Source organism: Cnephaeus nilssonii, assembly GCF_951640355.1.
Source record: "Cnephaeus nilssonii genome assembly, chromosome: 1".
NCBI classification, from domain to species: Eukaryota; Metazoa; Chordata; class Mammalia; order Chiroptera; family Vespertilionidae; genus Cnephaeus; species Cnephaeus nilssonii.
In genome coordinates, this window is record NC_137072.1 from 55,251,526 (window position 1) to 55,271,396 (window position 19,871).

The window sequence follows — 19,871 nt, forward strand, 5'->3', positions numbered from 1 at the left end:
CTTCCCGGGTCACGTGACGTCTTTATCGCGTCACCGAAGCAAAGACTTTTATTTACATAAAAATTCATCCCTGCCCTGACCGGTTTGGCTCAGTGGATAGAGCGTCGGCCTGCGGACTGAAGGGTCCCAGGTTCGATTCTGGTCAAGGGCATGTACCTTGGTTGCGGGCACATCCCCAGTGGGGGGTGTGCAGGAGGCAGCTGATCGATGTTTCTCTCTCATCGATGTTTCTAACTCTCTATCCCTCTCTCTTCCTCTCTGTAAAAAATCAATAAAATATATACTTTTAAAAATTCATCCTTGTGTGGTAAGTCACTGGAGTTCAATCTACCGTCTTATTTATCAAGGGAACAGTTTGCCATATCAGTGATACACTAGGAAAAAAAATTAAGACACCTCTGAAGACATTATAGTCCATTGAAACACTTTAAACAATGGCATTTTTGAGTAAGTGCTTAGAATAGCACCAGCTGTGTGTGCTTTACAGGCGAGAGAAAAAAAAAGGAGAAAAAACAAACCTAAGTATATTTGAACTAGAGAGCCAATGTGACAATTGAGAGCATGATGATGAAAAACTCATTTGGAACCCAATTATTAAACAGAAACCTTGTCCCTTGAAACACTGGATGCATTAGAGACCATGTCAATCGGTTCAGGGACCTGGCACAGAAGTCATTTTCCTTGGGAACTCTATTTGCCTGAAGAGAAATTGAAAAATTATACTCTCGGTGAATGCTAAGTTGTTTTACTTTTCTCCCTGCGGTCAGTGATCGGTGGTTTTCTGACAAGGAAATGTTTTATCCTTATTCTTCTATGCTAAGCAACAGCTCCCGGCTTTATTGTATGTGATCACACACAGTTACCAACACAGGGGGGAAAATGCCCTCTTGGCAAATTCATTTACTAGGGCTTCCCCAGTGCTCTGCCCTTGGTGCCCATCACTGAACACACCTTGCTCTCCCCACGTGCGGCATCCAGGGTGTGGAAGCCACACCTTTCCCTTTAATCGTGGCTGTGATCTGGCCACCTCCTCGGACAGCTTCAAAATCATGGACTCAAGAGTCAAACTTCAGAAACACAATACGGCAGACAGACGGTGTGTTCTGCACTCTGTTCACAAAACAAGGAGTTGAGCGAATCAGACACTTGCCACATTCAAAATACTATGCGTATCTCCTGGGTATGATCACTACACAGCCCACGGCTGACTTTTGGGGGAGAAACGGGTTCTTTCACCAACTTCTGGGCCTGGTGCTTCCTGAGCTCAATGCTCTCATTCATAAGAACACCACCACACGGTGTGAGCCTGAGAGTCCTGTCGGGTAGCCCTGTGTCCTAGCCCCTTCCTCTTTTAAATTTTAAATAGTGCAAAGGAACCATTTTCCCCGCGAGGCTCCCACACTCGGGATGAAACCTCCTCTGCGGAATTTTGGCACCCTATTAATTAGCGGTTATGAGTGGGAGCTGCTCTCTCTCAGCAACTCCTATTCTGCCATCAGTCAAGTGTGATTCTGTAATAAATTCCCACAAAGCAAACTATTTCTGGTAATTCTCCCTAATTAACACCAGGCCCGCTAATAATACATCGGTACCTATGTGTTTCTGATATAACCAAGATCTTGTCTGAGACTACTCCAAAAGGGAAACCGCCAACCTAAATTAAGCTTTTGCAGGCAAAAAGGATTTTATATGTAGTTCTGTAAGAAAACCTTTGATAATCTTATATTGGGGACATTTGACCAGCAAACATTGAACGACAGGCAGGCTTGTTCTGGTTTGAGCACTGAATGGGGATTTATTGTGAACACACACTGTTGAGTCTTAAGCCTATAAATCTTGTACTGGATTACTGTTTCTTAACGAAGGAATGACAGATCTCTTATTTTGTCGGTGTATTTTAATGTGCAATGACGTGATTGATAGAAACCAAACAGCAGCTATTAAAATGTCAGATGCAGACTTGATGCCCTTATAAGTTTGGCTTCTGGAGTTTAATATACTGTGAGCAAATAGACTTGAATTTGTCTTTTATTCCCAATATACAGCCTGCGACAGAAACATTCCTCTTAACTTTACACAGTTGGGAGAAAAATTCTTACTCAAACCAATAAACAAATGAGGAATAGGTGAGCCTATCTAGTTATAGAAAAGTTAGCTAATGAGAGCGGGATGAGTTAAGCATGAAGGAAAGGACCCTAGTCAATGAAAAATGTGAAAATGTAGACTTCTGTTGTTTGAATATGATATATGACACAATAGAATGCTTGATAGGACATGCTGCTCCAATAAATTTCAGTAATAAATATTTTTAAAGGACAAAAAGCTTATTTATCAATAAATTCACAAATATTTGTGTATGTGTGTTACATGCAGAGTGTAAAAAAGGTTAAAGTGTCTGGCCAGTGTTGCTCAGTGGTTGAGCATCGACCTATGAACCAGAAGCTCACAGTTCGATCCCGATCAGGGCACATGCCTGGGTTTCAGGCTTGATCCCCAGTAGGGGGCAGCTGATCAATGATTCTCATCATTGATGTTTCTCTTTCTCTCTCCCTCTCCTTTCCTCTCTGAAATCAATAAAAATACATTTTTTTTAAAAAAGGGTTAAAGTAAAATAAATGTGACACTATTTTCAAATGTTTTGTTTATGGGAAATTTGATAAGCAAATTTCATAAGGGGATTCTCCTGAGAATTATTACATCTCTTCCTGTCCTTTGAACATGATTTTTCCCCACGATAACTTAATAGAAACTACTTGCCACCCCAAAAGAAAGACCAGGAGAGCTAGTCTACATCATTGCAGCCATTTATTTGTTATGTGCTCATTAAGGTATTTAATTTCTCATGTGATTTTTAATTAGAAAATACATCCAAAAGCAAAACAGCACAGACATGTATATATATATATAAACTTAAAAATGTAAAGAAACAGAAAATAGAGATTAATAGATAAGGCAAATGATACACTGAGAACCCAAACCCAAAACCTTAAAACACCTGGGGGATGAAGAGTGACAAACGGAAGCCACGCTGGATGTGTGTGTCATTACTCAGCACGTGTCCCCCTCCCTGCCTGCAAGCCTCTCCTTCAACGGGGACCACGAGTCTGCAAACATCACCGACAGGTTAACGTGCTGCTAGCAGGTTCACGCTTGATCAGGGACAGGAAGGCAGGATTCTCTATAGAAGTGACCCGAATAGAGTGCCCCTTGAAAATGGTACTACAAAGACATTTTTGTTGTAGATAATTTTTACACATAATGCTGGACTGATATTTTGAAGATTTAGACTCTTATTTCTGTTTGTCTTAATCCTGATCAAATGATTAGGTTTTAGCTTTAGACTCTAAATGTAACTTGAATCAACAGGAAGTATGCAAGCTACTGTAAGCATAAGCACAAGCACAAGCACAGCACAGGGGATTCTTGTTAGGCTGCTCCCTCAGGGGCAACGTTCTGTCCTTGTTATTCAAACTGGGAGGTCCTAATAGGGGGTGTTTTAAAAGTCCGGTACTATGATTTTAATCTGTATTGTACCAGGTACAGCTTTCCAAAATATACATCTAGAGAGATTAAAAGTAAATGCTCTACAATAAAGAGGTAATAATTTAAAAATGCTACTGACAGGGAACATTTATAATCAGAAAAATAAATATTCAGGGAGCTCACCAGAATAAGAAAGTGCTCTGCCTGAGTTTTTAAGAGATTAACGCTGGGGTGTTAAATATGGCATTCCCCACTGGAAAACAGAGATCCTTCTGGGTTATAATCAATATTTATTTCATAGAATTAACTGTTTTAGGAACCGACAGTAGAGAAGGATATAAAGCACAATGATGATGATAAATTAGGAAGTAATGTTACACACTCTTAGGAATAAAATTTAGAGAAATGCAACATTATGCTCTATGAATAACATGCAGAAAAAAAGTCTAATAAAATGATATATTAATGTAAGATAATTTTATAAGCAATCCAGGTCAAATAAAAATTTTTGAAGGAGATATCCAAATGCCATTGACTTATCAAATACTATCTTGGCATATAAGCTATAAAGGCAAAACTAAATAACAAAAAGAAACTTCTACCACACCACAACAAAACCACCAACTTCTTTATATTGTGTAAAGCAAAAGACTGACATTAAGATATGACAACGCATATTAGTCAGTATGTCTTCTATAGGTGGTTTCAGCAGCAACAAGAAATAATACACAATTCAGTTCCAGCACTTAAAACACACACACACAAACACATCCCGCTTCCCTACAAGATGCAGGGTGAGGAGATGGTTTGGGGTTGCTACTGGTGAGGCATTCCGTTTGCCATTTTGTGTCACTCTTCTCATTCTTCTATCCCCAGTTAATAATTATCTGCATATAATTTAAATCTGCTAGACCATAAATTAACAGCTTTCAGGACAGATGCCTTAAAAAGTTCTTAGGGAAGTTCAACAATTATCGTAGCCTAAAACTCCCCTCTACAACAAACATGTACACAATGGAAGTGAAGTCATTAGTAAGTGATAGGAGAGGAAGGACTTGGGGCTCCATCTCAAATTTAAAAGCACCTTGCTCCTAACAAATTTAAATTATAACTTAGTGGAATCATGAGCTTTCATCCATTCTGGAAACAAAGAGGAAAAACTACCAAACGCTGTAATTTCTTTTCTTATTTTTCCACAGTCCTCTGTCTTCATGTGGTAGCTACATATATTTTTCCCCCAAATGAAGAAAACAAATAATGGGCCAGCCTGAATAATTAACCACCAAACCTCTGTGCATAAAAGTTTTCAAACTTCGTGATCACATCTGGAAGTGGTTCATTTATTACTGAAAGAGAACTATCAAAATTTAAAAAAAAAAATCTAAATTTTATCATATGCTCAAAGCAATCTTTTATTTTTCTAATAGAGAATTCAAGAAAAAAATTATTCTGCAGAGTCTCAAACCTTCATCAGTCAGTAGTACAACTCTGAAACTAATTCACTGTCAAAAAAGGGGTAATTTTGAGAGGGGAATATACCATAATTCCCAACCACTTTCTTTCTATTCATTCTCTTTAAGAGAGAGAAAACTCTTACAGTCCCAAGTTACTCAATTAGCTCTTTACCAGAGCATGAAGGAAGAGAGAAAAAAAGAGTTTGACTACTATAAGTAATAAAACAATGAATAAAAATGGTAGTATTTTTAAAAAGGCAAAAATTTGAGACTTACAAGTTGTATGGTGGCATCTCATTGGCATTACACATTTTGATCAAAATCTCATTGACCTTTCCTACTGGAATGATCAACTGTAAAATTTAAAAATGCACATAGTTTTTAAAAAGGGACACCTAACTACTACTGATAAAACTCTGTTTAAACTCCTATTTACTGTTTGAAAGATGAACACTAATTTTTAAAAACACAATGTTTTGCTTATTGATAAAGTATAAGGCATTTTCATTGCCTTTTACAGATTTACTTTTAACTACCTAAGAAGAAGAGCATAATTATTTCAGCATAGAAGTTGTAGTTTTTATTCTAAAATTCAATTCTTCGCTAATTTATTCTAAGATGAATTTAATAGTCAACCAGGAAATTGGTTTTTATAAAAGTTACTTTATGGGCAGAAAATACAAGGAAAAAGTAATAACAAATGTCAAACTGTCTCTTTACATTACGAAGCCAAATATTTCCTCATAGATTTGGTTTTTAAAGCTAGAATTTATCCCTTCAGAGTTACTATTATTTTTCAAAAATCCATATAAATATTAAACCTAAAAATTAATTGGTAATTTTAATTCTTCTCTTTCTCTTCAAATTTCTTTCTCTTCTCCTGAACTGTCGACTTTCAAAAATTCACAGAATGAGCATGTTTCTTGCAAAGTGGCTTGTCCTTCTTGGAGAAAAAGGTCTGACCTTCCAAACTTTCACAACATACCTGCGGGGGAAAGCATTATATAAGAGAATATCATTAGTTTATCAAGTGTGCATGAAGGAGAAAATGATTTTTCACCCAATAGTTAATAAAAGCACTTTAGTTGGTTGTTAGACATCCTGACATTCACAATGACTATATTTCATGTAATCTTTCAAGAACAATGAAGAATGACTTTTTCTGGAATGCATTCTAATTTATTTAAATTATTTATCATTATTTCTCTTTATTGGGGGTGAAGCAATCGGCCCTAAAGAAAAACTAACACCTAAAGAGGTCACACTAAATATAATTCCTCTTCCCAAATTCTAATCAATGCTTTTAATCTGCCTCCTGTTGTAGAGAACCAAAGCATTCAAACAGAAAACACGATTGCTTTACCAAACATTCCCAAGCCCCCCAAAACACAGGCATAGAATATTTGAGAGTTCTTTTTAATACATCCCTTTGTTTTTTATAGTGAAAACCCTGGTCAACCATCTCACTGCTGGATGATTATGCAGTCAGTTAGCTATCCACGTATGTCTTCTTGTCTTTCCTAATGCCTTTGTTAATTATAATGCTCATGAAGACAAATCTGCTAAAAGTTTTCATTAATTGTTTAAAAATAGGTTTTTACTGATTTCAGAGAGAGAGAGAGAGAGAGAGAGAGAGAGAGAGAGAGAGAGAATCATTGATTTGCTACCTCCTACCCGTCCCCTACTGGTGATCAAGCCCATAACCCGGGCATGTGCCCTGACCAGGACGAGCATGACTTCCTGGTTCATGGGTTGATGCTCAACCACCTGCCGGGCTAAAAGTTGTTCTTTAAATAAATTTTATAACATCTAAGAGACAAATGAGGTAAACTAGAGAGATGAATGGTAACATTTGGAATAATCATTTGACTTCAATTAACATGACTTTTCTCCCTTCACCCAATAGGTAATAAAAGCTATTTAGATATATTAAAACTAATTTTCAAAAATCAAACATCTGAACAAAGTATCTTTATTGATATTTACTTGCTAAATTTCAAAAATATATCTTACGTTTATGTTAATCTCTGAATCTATGCTCATAAAAAATAAAATAAAAAATATGAAAATGTCAAATGCAATAGGTAAACATATTACTGTATGTTTATTATAGTCTCAAAAAATATTCATGGTCTATTGCTAATGGAAAAAATCACCCTATACTTTACTTCCAATGTTAATTCAATATATTTTTTATAATTATTTATTTCTATTTTAAGAAGTACCTGTGCTTCCAAAAATTACTAAAAACATTCCATTAAGAGGTGGTTGTTGTTTTTTTTAAGTAAAGGACTTTTAACTGTTTTTAAAAATATATAGCTTCTCCTTATAAACAAAAATGTATTAAAAATAGAATTTTCTCTAATGGGTAAGCATCTTATTCTATGCCAAATAATTTTTAAAAGTGCCAAAAAATTTTAATAAACAACTTTCAAAATCACTGTAAAAATATTTTTAGGTTTGAAGTATTGGAAGATATAATCACTGTTATTTCCAGTTAGTGTTTATGCTTGAATTGGCCATACTGTGCTCCTTTGTTTGGGGGACGAATTCACTTACTGAGCACACAAAGCAAGTGTCATGCCAGGTAAAGCCCAGGGCTTCCAGGAACATGTCGCCGGCTTCTATGGGAAATTCACATCCACGGCAGATAGTACCAAAGAGGGCATAATAATCTGTGTGGGGAGGAGGAGACGTAATTTAACATGACCGCTGTAGAATGACAGTTCCTAGAAAGCAGCAACAATATCTGAATTGAATGAGATGATGAAGATAAAGTCACTAGTAACCAGAAAACTGTCAGATGGCATATTTGGCTTGAGATACACTTGGTAAACATTATTTATACAACTTAACATCCTTTATTCTATTTTTCCATGTAATATCTTTCATTTCTCTCCAACTATTTCAATGCCCAAATATGTATAAAAAAGAACACATAAGTTATCGATAGACATGACTATCTCAATATAATACAACAGAACTTCTAATAACTAGCAATAATAAGACTAATGAATTTAAATCAAGAAGAAATACCTGGCATTAGCAAACTTTGTAGTATATCAGATTTGGTAAGGAAGAAAAAAGTCACAGAAGACTTCCATGAATAAACGCCACAACTGAGTTTCTAGCTGGACTACATTACAATATTAGCCACTAAGTTTTTTTTTGTTGCTATATTTTCCTTTCAATTTTATGACTTCATGCTTAAAATCATTAGCTAGAGAACACCATTTACTTGACAAAGGTTGTAGTTATAAAATATTAATAGGACTTCCTCCTGAAGAAAGCAGTTTTGACAAGATGTTTCTTCATTATTACTAAACTAGAGGCTCAGTGCATGGAATTTGTGCACAGGTGGGGTCCCTAGCGGCTGCCGGCTGCTGGCTGGGACCTCCCTTCCCACGGCTGCCTGCCGTCCCCCGGGGCCTCCCTTCCTGCGGTTGGCCCGCCAGCCCCACCCCCTGGTTCAACTCCCAGTCAAGGGGACAACTTGCATATTAGGCTTTTATTACACAGGATTAGATTTATTGGCATTTTAATTTTCTTTTGTATGTGTGTTTATTCATGGTTCACTTTTTGGTCTTTGATGTTTTTAATCCAATCTGGGTTGGAAGAGGATGTAGGCTATCTTGTGCAACTTGATTCACCTTTCTTAGCAATCTTTAATATTCCTTAGCACTATTTGTTCAACACAGCCACAGAGTTCTACTGTGTGCCAGGCACTGTTCTAGGCTCTGGTTGGAGGTATGGTGGTGAAGAAGATAGATGTGATTGCTCTCCTCATGGGGCTTATATTCTCCTTGGGAGAAGACTGTCCTAATTTATTGTGTTTTTAAAATAAATAACAAATAATTTCAGATTCTAAAAAGTACCATGAAGGAAAGAAAACGGTGATGTGATATAAAATAACTGAGGTATGTAAAATAACTGTTATATAATATAAAATTGTAGGTGGGTTAAAGAAGGCTCTCTGAGGAGGTAATAGTTATGTTGAAACTTGAAAAGGGAAAGAGGGACCACCACGGAAAAGCTGGGAAAAACATCCAGTCAGAAGAAAGAGCAATACAAAAGCTCTGAGGTGGGAAGGACCTTAAGATGCTCAGGAGCAACACAGGGGCAGGTATGGCCTGAGCTAGAGGCCAGTGACTGGAAGGAAGGTGGCAGGAGTGAGGTTGGCAAAGCCGGCCCTGGGAAGGAATCTAGTTTTTACTCTAATGGAAGCCACGAAGGTATTAAGCACTATCGGATTCACATTTAAACAAATGTTCCCATAACTGCTATTTGAGGACTGGGGAACAGAAGATATACCATTTAGTTGGCAATTACAATGCCCAGGCAAAGGGTGAGAATGCGTTGGATTTAATGTTTTGGCTGAAAGGAAGAGAAAGGAATGAATTCAGTATACAGATTGGGGGTATAAGTTAGAACTTATTAATTAAATTGGACACAGGGAGAAGACGGGGAAGAGCAGAATCCCAGATGGCTCCTAGGTGTTGGAATAGTGGCCTGGGTTAAGAACAGGTCTGGGAGGTTAAAGAAAAAGAACAAAAATAGACCAAGATGATTAGAAGTGACATTTAAATAAGACTTCAATAATGTTTTTTCCTTCCTGCAAGCAATTTCAGGGTTTTAAAAATATGACTTCTTAGACTATATTAAATATTATATTAAGGCTAGTTTTATATATGTTTTGACTAGATAGGAATTACCTGACAGTCAAATTGTCTTGCAAAGCTTTTAAAAGAAACAAACAGCTCTTTCTTCAGAAGAATTAAGTGCATTACAAAATGTGAAATATTCTGGTTGAATCAGGGCAGACAGCTTATAGCCAACCTGTCCCCCAAAAGCTCATGGGGTAGGTAGTTCACTGGAATTTCCACAGGGCTTCTGGCCTGACATAGATCAAGATTGGTCCTAACTAGGGAACTAAGAGAAAGGTGAAAACAAGAGGACAATGAGCGAGCAAAAATGGAGTGGTGTTGACCAGCCTCAAATTAGAAGCTGACTGCTCCTTTAACTTGACTCTGTGAAATAGTTCCTTCTTCTAGCACCACATTTTGATATTCAAGGTAGAACAACAATAAAACTCCATACTGGGAATGCAGTATAGTGAGTGAAGGCATGATAATATTTTATTTTTGAAAAAAATGTGTATGTAGTAGTAATATCTAGGTAAGGGTAATATTAATAAGTAAGCATTATGAAAGTCCACTTACAGCCTTTGGGAAGGAAAAGGAAGTGTCCAGAGTTAGTAGATTGGTCCTTAGAGCCTAGTTTATTAAAAATAACTTTACCAAGGGAGTAATCCAAGCCAGGATTACCCTCCTATTCAGTAAAAGTAACACAGGACTTCTAATTTATTGTCAAGGTAATTGTCTTAAAGAGAAAATCATTATCATATTCAAAAGTTGAACATCTGTCACGTTTATAACCAATCAAATTTTACTTACTGATGTTGAAGCTGTGGCTGTAAGCTACATGATTTGTTAGAATTTATAAACATAAATTATTGAAGATTCAAGAAAAATATTTTTCTCCTAAGTAATGCTTACATGCTCACATCTCTTAGGCTGGGAATATCTATTTTGACAGAGTCGGACAAAATTATATATAGATTTTTGCTATATATTTAGGGTAACATTAAATGTTCCTAAAATAATTGGGAAAATTATTTTGCCTAATATTTCCTTTCAGCTTTATAGCAATATAAGGGTTGATGTTTTACCTTCATTCAAAACTTAAGAAACTACCGGCTTCAGAAGCTTACCGGTCTCACAGTAAGGCTCGCCATCCTCCAAGTGGAAAACATTGTTACGAATGGGCTTTCCACAGGCCACACACACAAAACAGGAAACATGCCAAGTTTGTTTCAAAGCATTGATGACTTCCTGTTATAGAAAAATAATTGGATGTGAAAAAAGATGACAATATACAAATACTTATTCTACTAGCTAAACCAAGAGCCATTCTAAACTGACCCAAAGTAGACAGCTATATGTTGTCTTTGTCTTGAGCTTTCCTCCCAAGTAACAGGGGATACGTAAGGACAGACTTGAAAATCATCTCAACGAATGCACTTTTTGTGCATTTTTCACAAATACTACCAATAAACTTATTTAAAGAATAAGCTTATTGGTAGTATTAGTGTGTTAAACATTATACAAGTGGTGATTAAAGGAAGCATTTCATAAGCGCTTGCTATAATACATTCTGCTTTCTCTCAAAGGGTGTCAGGAAACATTAACTTATAAAGGTTTCATAAGATTATCTTGAAAATCTCATGGATGAAGGGCAAACATTTAAAAACTAAAACAAACCTATACTTTGGTGCATTACGAAAACAATAACCTAATCAGTGTGATCCAATCAGTTTAACACGTGTTTATAGTGTTTTGGGAATCAGCTGTGACTGTACTAAGCATACTCAAAAGAGTATCTAAAATTTGAACCATAAAGCATGGATTCTAGCCAACAATGGCCCTATGATTAAATATACCAAGTATAAAATATTTTAATTAGTAAAAGTCTTGGGCAGTTGGTTTTGCAAGGAATCATTTCTTTGGATTGAGAGAAAGAGATGGAGCCATTAAAAATCATTTTTGAAGAATAGTTAATAATATGGGAATTTACTCTTTCCATAATATTTATGACAAAAAGAAGATGCTATACATGAAGTATGGTTATTATTTTGTAAGTTATTTATTTATAAGGAGCAAACTGGAAGAAAATCCATCCTAAGGTTAACAGAAATTACCTGGGATTGGTAAATATATAGGTCATTTTAATTTCATTCTTTACCTTTTTTTTGTATTTTCTAATTGTTATAAGGAGAAATGTTTTCTTTTAATAAAAATATTATGAAAATAAAAGAAAATGATATAGAATACATTAGCCATAGAAAATGCCAGAGTTCACTATTGAAGGACAATGGAAAGAAATGACAGTTATTTAGATCCCAAAAGATTACCATGAACATGTACTACAAATGTGCAATCAACCAAATCATTTCCCAAGGCTTCAAGTATATCCTTCCCTTTATCTACTTGAGACAGGTTACTATTCCTTCTTTAGTAGGTATTCATGTAACAGTGGGGATTGTAACCCACCTCACCATTCTTTTGACATTGTTTCTGTCAATGCTGACTCTGATTAATATGTAGCTTATAGATAAACAGCATGTTTGTATAAGAATCCTAGGAACTAACTTCAGAAGATACAGACTCGGACCTTTGGTCATCCCAGTTCCGGGAGATTTGCTGACCTTCAACCATACAACCAGGATAACGCAGAACTGGATGACACCAGACCATCACCGGACCAGTTCAAGATCCTTATTGGAATGGACTGTGCTGGTCTGCACGTAGAGAACTTTTTAACCCAACCCCCTTGATTTCTTTGTTCTGCTTTCCCTCTCCCTCCTTATGAAAACCTCTGCTTTCACTGAGGTGGGGAAATGGGATTTACAACATGAGTCCCCCTGTCTTCTCAGGTGACTGGCACTTGAATAAGCTTCTTTCCTTTTTACCAGCATTTGTCTTGCGAGTTTGGCTTTCGAGTGGCAGGCAGTCGAACTTTGGTTTTGGTGACATTTGAACAAGTAAAACGCAATCCAGAGGCTCTGTCCTTTAGTGAAGGGCTGGCCCACCTCTGAAGCAATGAGCGTAAGGCTTCCATTTCCTAGAGCATCATTTGGTTCTAAGACTGTTACTTGACTTTGTTTTATTAATTATTCTAGACTCCTTAGGTTTATATACTAAAACAGTATTAATGTATTAATTTTCATTTGGGAAGGTACAGCCTGAATCATTCTATCCTTTTGTTCCAAAAATATTGTATAAATTAATAATATAGAAATATTTCATGTGGTATATTATTGATTTCTAAGTGTCCTCAAAATTTTAGGCATACTTAAAGATATATTCTAACACTAAGACTACTCTATAATTCATGCTCACTTTTCTCTTGATATTAATTTAGAGTTTCATTATTATATTTTCATACTGAGAATAGCAGAATTCAGCAATGCCATTTCCAAATTTTGTGTTACTGGTATGAGTTTCGTATGAGACCAGGCAACTTGGCTGCTTCTAAAGTAAAATTCCAACTCCTGGTCGCCCATAGGAAATGCCTGACTCTTACTTTGTAATTGCAAACTGGGTATTCCAGGGTAGGAAATTCATTCATTCATTATTATTCATTATGTAACTGACACCTAAATTACTCCTTTTTTTTTCAAAAAAAATTAAAAAGGTGTGGTTTTATTATTTTTCTATACTCTCATAAAACTGAGTTATATTTTTAAACATGATATGCATTCAAGAAAAATATATCATTTATAAGCCTGTTTTATATACTTCACGAGATCTGTGCCCTGTGCTTGAACCCTGACAAATAGGGAAATGCTGCTCTTATAAAAGCTATGGAATTTAATTTAAAACAGTGAAGGTGTCAGTTCTGAGAACTCTGATATGTGTGTGGTCCTGTACGACCTCTTCATTCCTGAGCAAACAGGGTCCTGTTGAGGTAGCACACCCACAGTAAATTACTTTTCCTCACAGTGGCTAGACTTTCACCAGACAAGCCAACACTCAGTAAGACAAAACCAAAGACAACTTACCACCCATAAGTCCTATCTACAGAGGTCTGTTTAGTGTTGCTTTACAATAATAAATAGTGGTGAAATAGAGAAGGTATCCAGCAAGAAGGAAAAAAAAATGTCACAATGATAGAAGGGGTTCATAACAAAAATTATTCTATTTTAAAATTCACTCAGAATGAAAAGATTTCCAATACTTACTCCAAGGATCTTCCTTTGGCATCGGCCACATTCCGGAGCAAAGAATTTCTCATAGCACAGCTCACAATACAGGGCTCCCTTTTCCTCCACAAATCCGATGTAGGCCATTGTATTTTTGCAGTGAGCACAGTTAAATTCTTCTGGGTGCCAGGATTTCCCCAGGGCCACTAGGAACGGTCCCCTGCCAGAAGTACAGAGATCAAGTTGGCTCAGGAATCAAAGTTTCTCAGGTTTGCCTGGATCGGACCTCTTTTATACAATGTCTAAACAATGAAAGATTTGCTCACTTCTCCTTCTCAAGGACTCAATGCATGGGTGCTGTAAAGTTACACAGGAACTCTGTGCATTTATGTGAAAAGAGGGGAGGGGTAAGAACACTGAAGGGCCATACTCCCGCCCCTTTATTCTATCTTCAAGAGATCTGGTAGTTATGTGTTTTGAGTTATAATGAGTGAGTCTGTCTGTGTCATGATTATGATTAAGAATGAAGATGTTAACTGTGATAGAAAATAAAATAACGAGAAAAAAATGTGGTTTAGGCAGAGATGAGAGTTTGGCATTTCTATAAAATAAACAATATAAAATTCTCAATTTGGTAATGTTAGGGTCTTAAAAATAGTACTGCCCGATAAGACATCCCAGTCAATTTCTCTTCCCCACACATAGTTTCATATTATTTCTCAACTTTATTAAACCCATCAAATCCTCACCCTCCAAAATGACTGCAGAAATTGTAAACTTGTATCGGAGATGGTTTGAAGCTACTTGGAAAGGTTTTATTTAATTGAAACATGACTTATTTTCAATGCACATGTATATCAAGGTAACAAATGTTTGTAAAGAGATTTTTCCCCTACAAAATGCCATACAGTCATGAACTGTTAGGATGGATTCCATTTGCTTGACAGGAATCCATTATGAAGCCTTATCTAGTCACGAAGCCTGTAGAGATTAACCATTTCAGCTTCTGCAACATTCTTTTCAGTAGCTGTATCACACTAATTTTTATTCATAGAGCAGCTTTACCTCCAAGGCACTTTTACATTTATCTAATTTGTCCGCACAACATCCCTGTGAGATAGTCCAGGGCAGTTATTAAAAACTCAGTTTAACAGATACAGGATGTTCAAAATATATGACAAATTCCGTAAAATCACTGATTGAGTGAAGGCCAGAAGCTGAATTTCCTGATTCCCAGTATAGCGCGCTAGTGAACTGACACTCTGCTTTTGATATCCGCACCGTCGGTTACCGTCACTGAGCCACCACAGGGCAGTTGTTATTAAGATCAAATACCTGACTTCTAGGCAGATTAATAGGAAAGTCACAGTAATAAGCATCATAAAGTCACACCATTTTTATTTTTTTAATGTTTTTAGTTTTAGCCTTATGTTATTTAGGCAATAATATAAACCCTGATATACAGTAACTATCTCCCATTAGGAATTCTTTGCGAATACATTGATGTTTACTAAGAACCAGCACTTAATTCTGCAAGAGTCAAGAAAGTAGAAGGGCTCTTGATAATGATTAAAATGTGTTCTGTGGGATATAAGAGGCTGTTTTCTCGTCCCACTTTTTGTTGCCTTGTATCTTTTTTAAAAAAGAACTTAAATTTTTATTTTTCAATTACAGTTTACATTCAATATTATTTTGTATTAGTTTCAGGCGCACAACATAGTGATTAGGACAATCAGATACTTTACAAAGTGTCCCCCCCTCTGAATATTTCCAGTATGCACCTGGCACCATACATAATTATTAAAATATTATTATTGACTATATTCCCTAGGCTGTACTTTACATCCCTTTGACTATATTGTAACTACCAATTTGTACTTCTTGATCCCCTCACCTTTTTCTTATTAATGTGCAATTTTGTATAAGCTAGTGCATGCAGTTCTCTTAGCACTTGAGACTAGTCCTTTATTATTTTTAAAAAAATGTTAGGGTACTATAGTTTTGTTAACACTAACAAGGAATGCCTTTGTTAACTAATTCCTGGGGTGGGGGAAGAAGGGCCACAGATCACCTACTATGTAACCAATTATGTTACTTTTGGTAGGTTGCCTCCCTCTCAATTTTGAACTGGTTTATAAGTAACAGTCCTGCTCAACAACTTCCTTCTTTCATTTTTTCAGTATATATTTGGCAAGTAGTTTTCCTTCAAAGACAAACCAAGAAGTCATAGTGTTCAAAGTTAGACAGAGTTTTTAAGAAGCTTAAGCTTTTCCACCAGGTGGGTATCTGGTTATATATGCCAGGCTAAATTTATTGTGACTGTAATGTAAGATATGGTAGAACTTTAGGGTTTCATGCTACCACTAGAGGCCCGGTGCAAGAAAATTCGTGCACTGGGAGAGGAAGTTCCCTCAGCCCGGCCTGCCCATTCTCACAGTCTGGGAGCCCTCAGGGGATGTCCTACTGATGGCTTAGGCCCGCTCCTCTGCAGGAGGTCACCAGGCTGATCAGGGGAAGGTGCCGCCTCCATCACCCCGCTTCTGCTGCCACTGCCGGCCCTCACAGCCTCCGCGGCTGCCGGCCCTCCTCGGCCCTCACAGCCGCTGTGGCTTTGTCCAGAAGATATCTGGTCTAATTAGCATATTCCCTTTTTATTAGTATTGATTGATTTGGACATTAAAGTAGTTCAAAACAATTTACCAGAGTGATTTTTTTATATACATACTAGTAGCCCTGCGCATGAATCTGTGTGCCAGTAGCTCTCTGCGGGGCCTGGCCGCTCCGTGCCCGCTGCCTAGAGGCTCTCGTGACCCAGAGGCCCATCCATGGCTGGGCGTGGAACACTTGCCTGGTCGCCAGGCTGCTCACGCTGCCTGCTCTCAGTATCCCCCCCTCCCCCGCCCCCCGGACTGGGGGAGCTGGTGGGGCTGAGAGGACTGGGCGCCGCCATATTGTGGTTATGGGTGCCGCCATCTTTGTGACTGAGTGACAGTTAATTTGCATATTACCCTTTTATTAGATAGGATGAGTACATCTTTAGTTCATCCACAAGCCTGGATGGCCCCATGAGACCAGTACCCTTAGGCTTCTCAGTTTGTAAAAGAAGTCAACCAACCTCAAACTCTGAATACTGTTAAAGCAAAGGGTTGGTATGCACTTGGAATAAAGTTTTACTTCTGGAACACATCTATCAGTGTTACCAAAGAGTTAACAACATGCATCTTAGGGGAAAAAAAAAAGAGATTTAAGAAAATTGGTTAAGAACAATAAAATCCATTTTCTAAAATATGTGTTGAGATCAACTCAAGTCCAGCAGAGAAACGGGTTCTGCAAATCAGAGACCCATTCCACAGAATTATTCCTTTAATGGCCAGTGTTCAGTGTGATGCCATCAGTCTGCACTGACACCTGCTACAGAACCCACCTCTGCTCTTCCTACTGTTCAGTGTTCTTCGTTAGACCACACAGGGCCATTTTCACAGGCTTCCTTGGAGAAATTCCTTTCAGATTTTTGCAATAAGAACAGTTTTGCTTCTTCTGAGTAATAGAAGTATTTATCTCACTGTATAGTAATTTGCAAAATTTAACTCCTTTTTTGTTGACTGTTAGAAGGCTTGAAGCCAAATTTAGTCTAACCATAGCAAGTCTGTGTGTCATTGTTGTAGGTCTTATCCAATCTCAATGACAAATTTCTGTCCAGTGTTCATTTTTAATAGTCCCATTCAAGACTTTTATTCTTCTTTTGATCCCTTTTGCAATTTAGAAGGTTTTCTTTATTACATGCATTCTTTTTTTTGGAAAGCTTTCTGGACTAGAGTCCACTACAAAAAAATAGATAAATAATATTGTCCATTGAAAGGGTAATTTTAAGATATGTCCTTAGTTTCTTTATCATATTTGAATAGTGAATGATCTTAACAACAATAAAGAAACTCCCTCTGCACCTTTAAAAAGTGAGTTGAAAATGACCCTTGTTCCTGCCAAATCTCCTTTCTTAAACAAACACGCTCTGTGCAGATTCTGACCTAACCTGATACTCCTTGGCTGCACTGAGAGTATCTTCCATCAATGCCCTTAAAGTTATGTAAAAATTAAACAATAACAACTTTTGCTTATAACGAAGTACTCTCTTCTCTGTGTCAGCAGAGACTAATTTAACAAATTCATTAACACAGGATTAGCACTGAAGCAGTTCTTCTAGTTCCGGGTAGGACTGGGTTTCCATCTGTAAACTGGAATGACAGGCTTGGATAACCGCAAAGTGGAATTAAGTATTCAGCTACCTCTTATGATACTCCGCACCTCATGAGCCCTTACTAAATACTTGTTGACTGACGAAGGGAGCGAGGGGAAAGAGTTAAAGCACTGATTGGCCGGGGGAAGAGCTTTGCATGAAACTTTTCTCCCTGTTTCTCTTCTGTGAGACTTATGCCAAAGAGCTAGGGAAAGAAGCTAAGAGAAGAGGTCAGAGAAAAAGAAAAGATTACAAATAGGTGAAAAGAATTGCAAATTCATTTTTTAAAAAGATTTTTTTAAAATTTGATTTTTAGAGAGAGAGACAAACATAGATCAGCCACCTTGACCAGGAATCAAACCGGCAACAGGATGACGCCAACCAAATGAGATACACCAAACTGGCACAATCTAACAGGGATTTAACTTAGAAATCAAATGCTTACTTCTTGCTTCCCTTTGTTATTTAGTTTTCACAATAACTCCCAATGACAGACATGAACTCTATAAACAGATGAAGCTAACATCTTAGAAGTTTGCTAACTTTCCTAAGATCTCGGTGAATGATGACTGTAAAGCTGGACCCTCCAAGGCCCAGCCACCATAGATTAAACATTGTATTTGACTAAAACTTTCTGCATCAATAAATGTTAAAAACAAAAGAAGTTTTTAAAAAAATGAAAAGTTAATCAACAAAAGTTTAAAACAAAGCACATAAAAAAGAACGCACATGCTCCAAACTAAATATGGAATCTAATGTTCTACTTAACTAGATATAATAAATAAGAAAAATGTATAAGCCAGTATGTATTATGCTCAACTTTTAGGGAGGGCCTACCATGAGCAAACAATCTTAGAAAAACAGAATGAAATAAAAAAGATTATTGGGAGAAAATGCACAGCACACACATACAGAGTCATAAATACACACAAACGCACATGCAGGAAAAGAGTAAAAGAAAATGAAACACAGAGATTATCTTTCAAGATTTATAATATTTCAAAGTAGAAATTCTAACAATCCTTCCAAAAATTTAGAAACATTGTATTTTGACACCCTTAATTCTTCATTCTCAGTGGGTTACGCCCAAACTTTCCAATTTGGAACACAAAAAAAATATATACTTCTTCTTTTATCGAGTACCATCTTTAACTTAATAGTCCTTTAAAATACTGCATTTAAAAGGTTGTAAGGCCTTTTTATTTTGAAAGACATGCTTGTTAAGAATAAATGCATAGGTAAAATGAGCCCCAATCATAATAATGAATCAAAAGAACAAGTTCTAAAAAATGGTAATATTGATAAGTTAAAAACAAGTTTATTGGAGGCAATTACAGTCAATTCTTTATGTTGAGGTTATTAGAAAATTAGAAAAGCAGGAGAAATGTGTGATTCCATATGAGACAAGTGGAATATAATTTTAATTTGGCAATACTAATATCATTCATTCCTCCAAATATTTTTAAGAAGTTCCTTCATCAACTGAACAAGTATTTACTAAAGGCAGTGATATGTGCCAGGCCTTGTTCTGGGAGCAGAGATCATAGCAAGAAACAAGGCCAGAAAAAGCCCTGCTTTCATGGACTTACATTCTAGTATGAGGGAGAGAGACAACAAAAGGGATAAATAAAATATACGGTATGTTAGATTTTAAATGCTGAAGATACAAATGAAGAGGGAGGGAAGATTGGGAGACTGTGTGTGTGTGTGTGTGTTTGTGTGTGAGGGGAGGGGTAGGCCAGGAATACCCTGATAATTGAGTAAAGACCTGAAGGAGAAAGTGAGCTAGGCAAATACCTAGGGGAAGAGAATTTAGGCAAAGGAAACAGTAATTTTTCAGTACAGTAACTCTGAAATTTTGGTCTATGTTTTGCTCATAAATCTTGGTCTGTGTCTTTGTTTCCTTAAATTCAGGGACTAACACATTAGGCCAAAAACC

The 19,871-nt window shown here is 36.8% G+C and overlaps 1 protein-coding gene across 3 annotated transcripts in view; it reads right to left on the reverse strand.

The window, feature by feature from the left end:
• Positions 1–2,788: 2,788 nt before the first annotated feature.
• Positions 2,789–19,871, reverse strand: part of PDLIM5 (PDZ and LIM domain 5) — a 217,256-nt gene continuing 200,173 nt past the window's right edge. For all 3 annotated transcript variants that reach the window (XM_079773446.1, XM_079773445.1, XM_079773447.1), the window contains 4 exons: positions 13,738–13,918; positions 10,708–10,828; positions 7,497–7,612; positions 2,789–5,922 (listed from right to left, as the gene is read on the reverse strand). In XM_079773446.1, the coding sequence (XP_079629572.1) occupies positions 5,833–5,922; positions 7,497–7,612; positions 10,708–10,828; positions 13,738–13,918 (508 nt within the window). In that variant the 3' untranslated portion in view covers positions 2,789–5,832. The remainder of the gene's footprint in view (positions 5,923–7,496; positions 7,613–10,707; positions 10,829–13,737; positions 13,919–19,871) is intronic.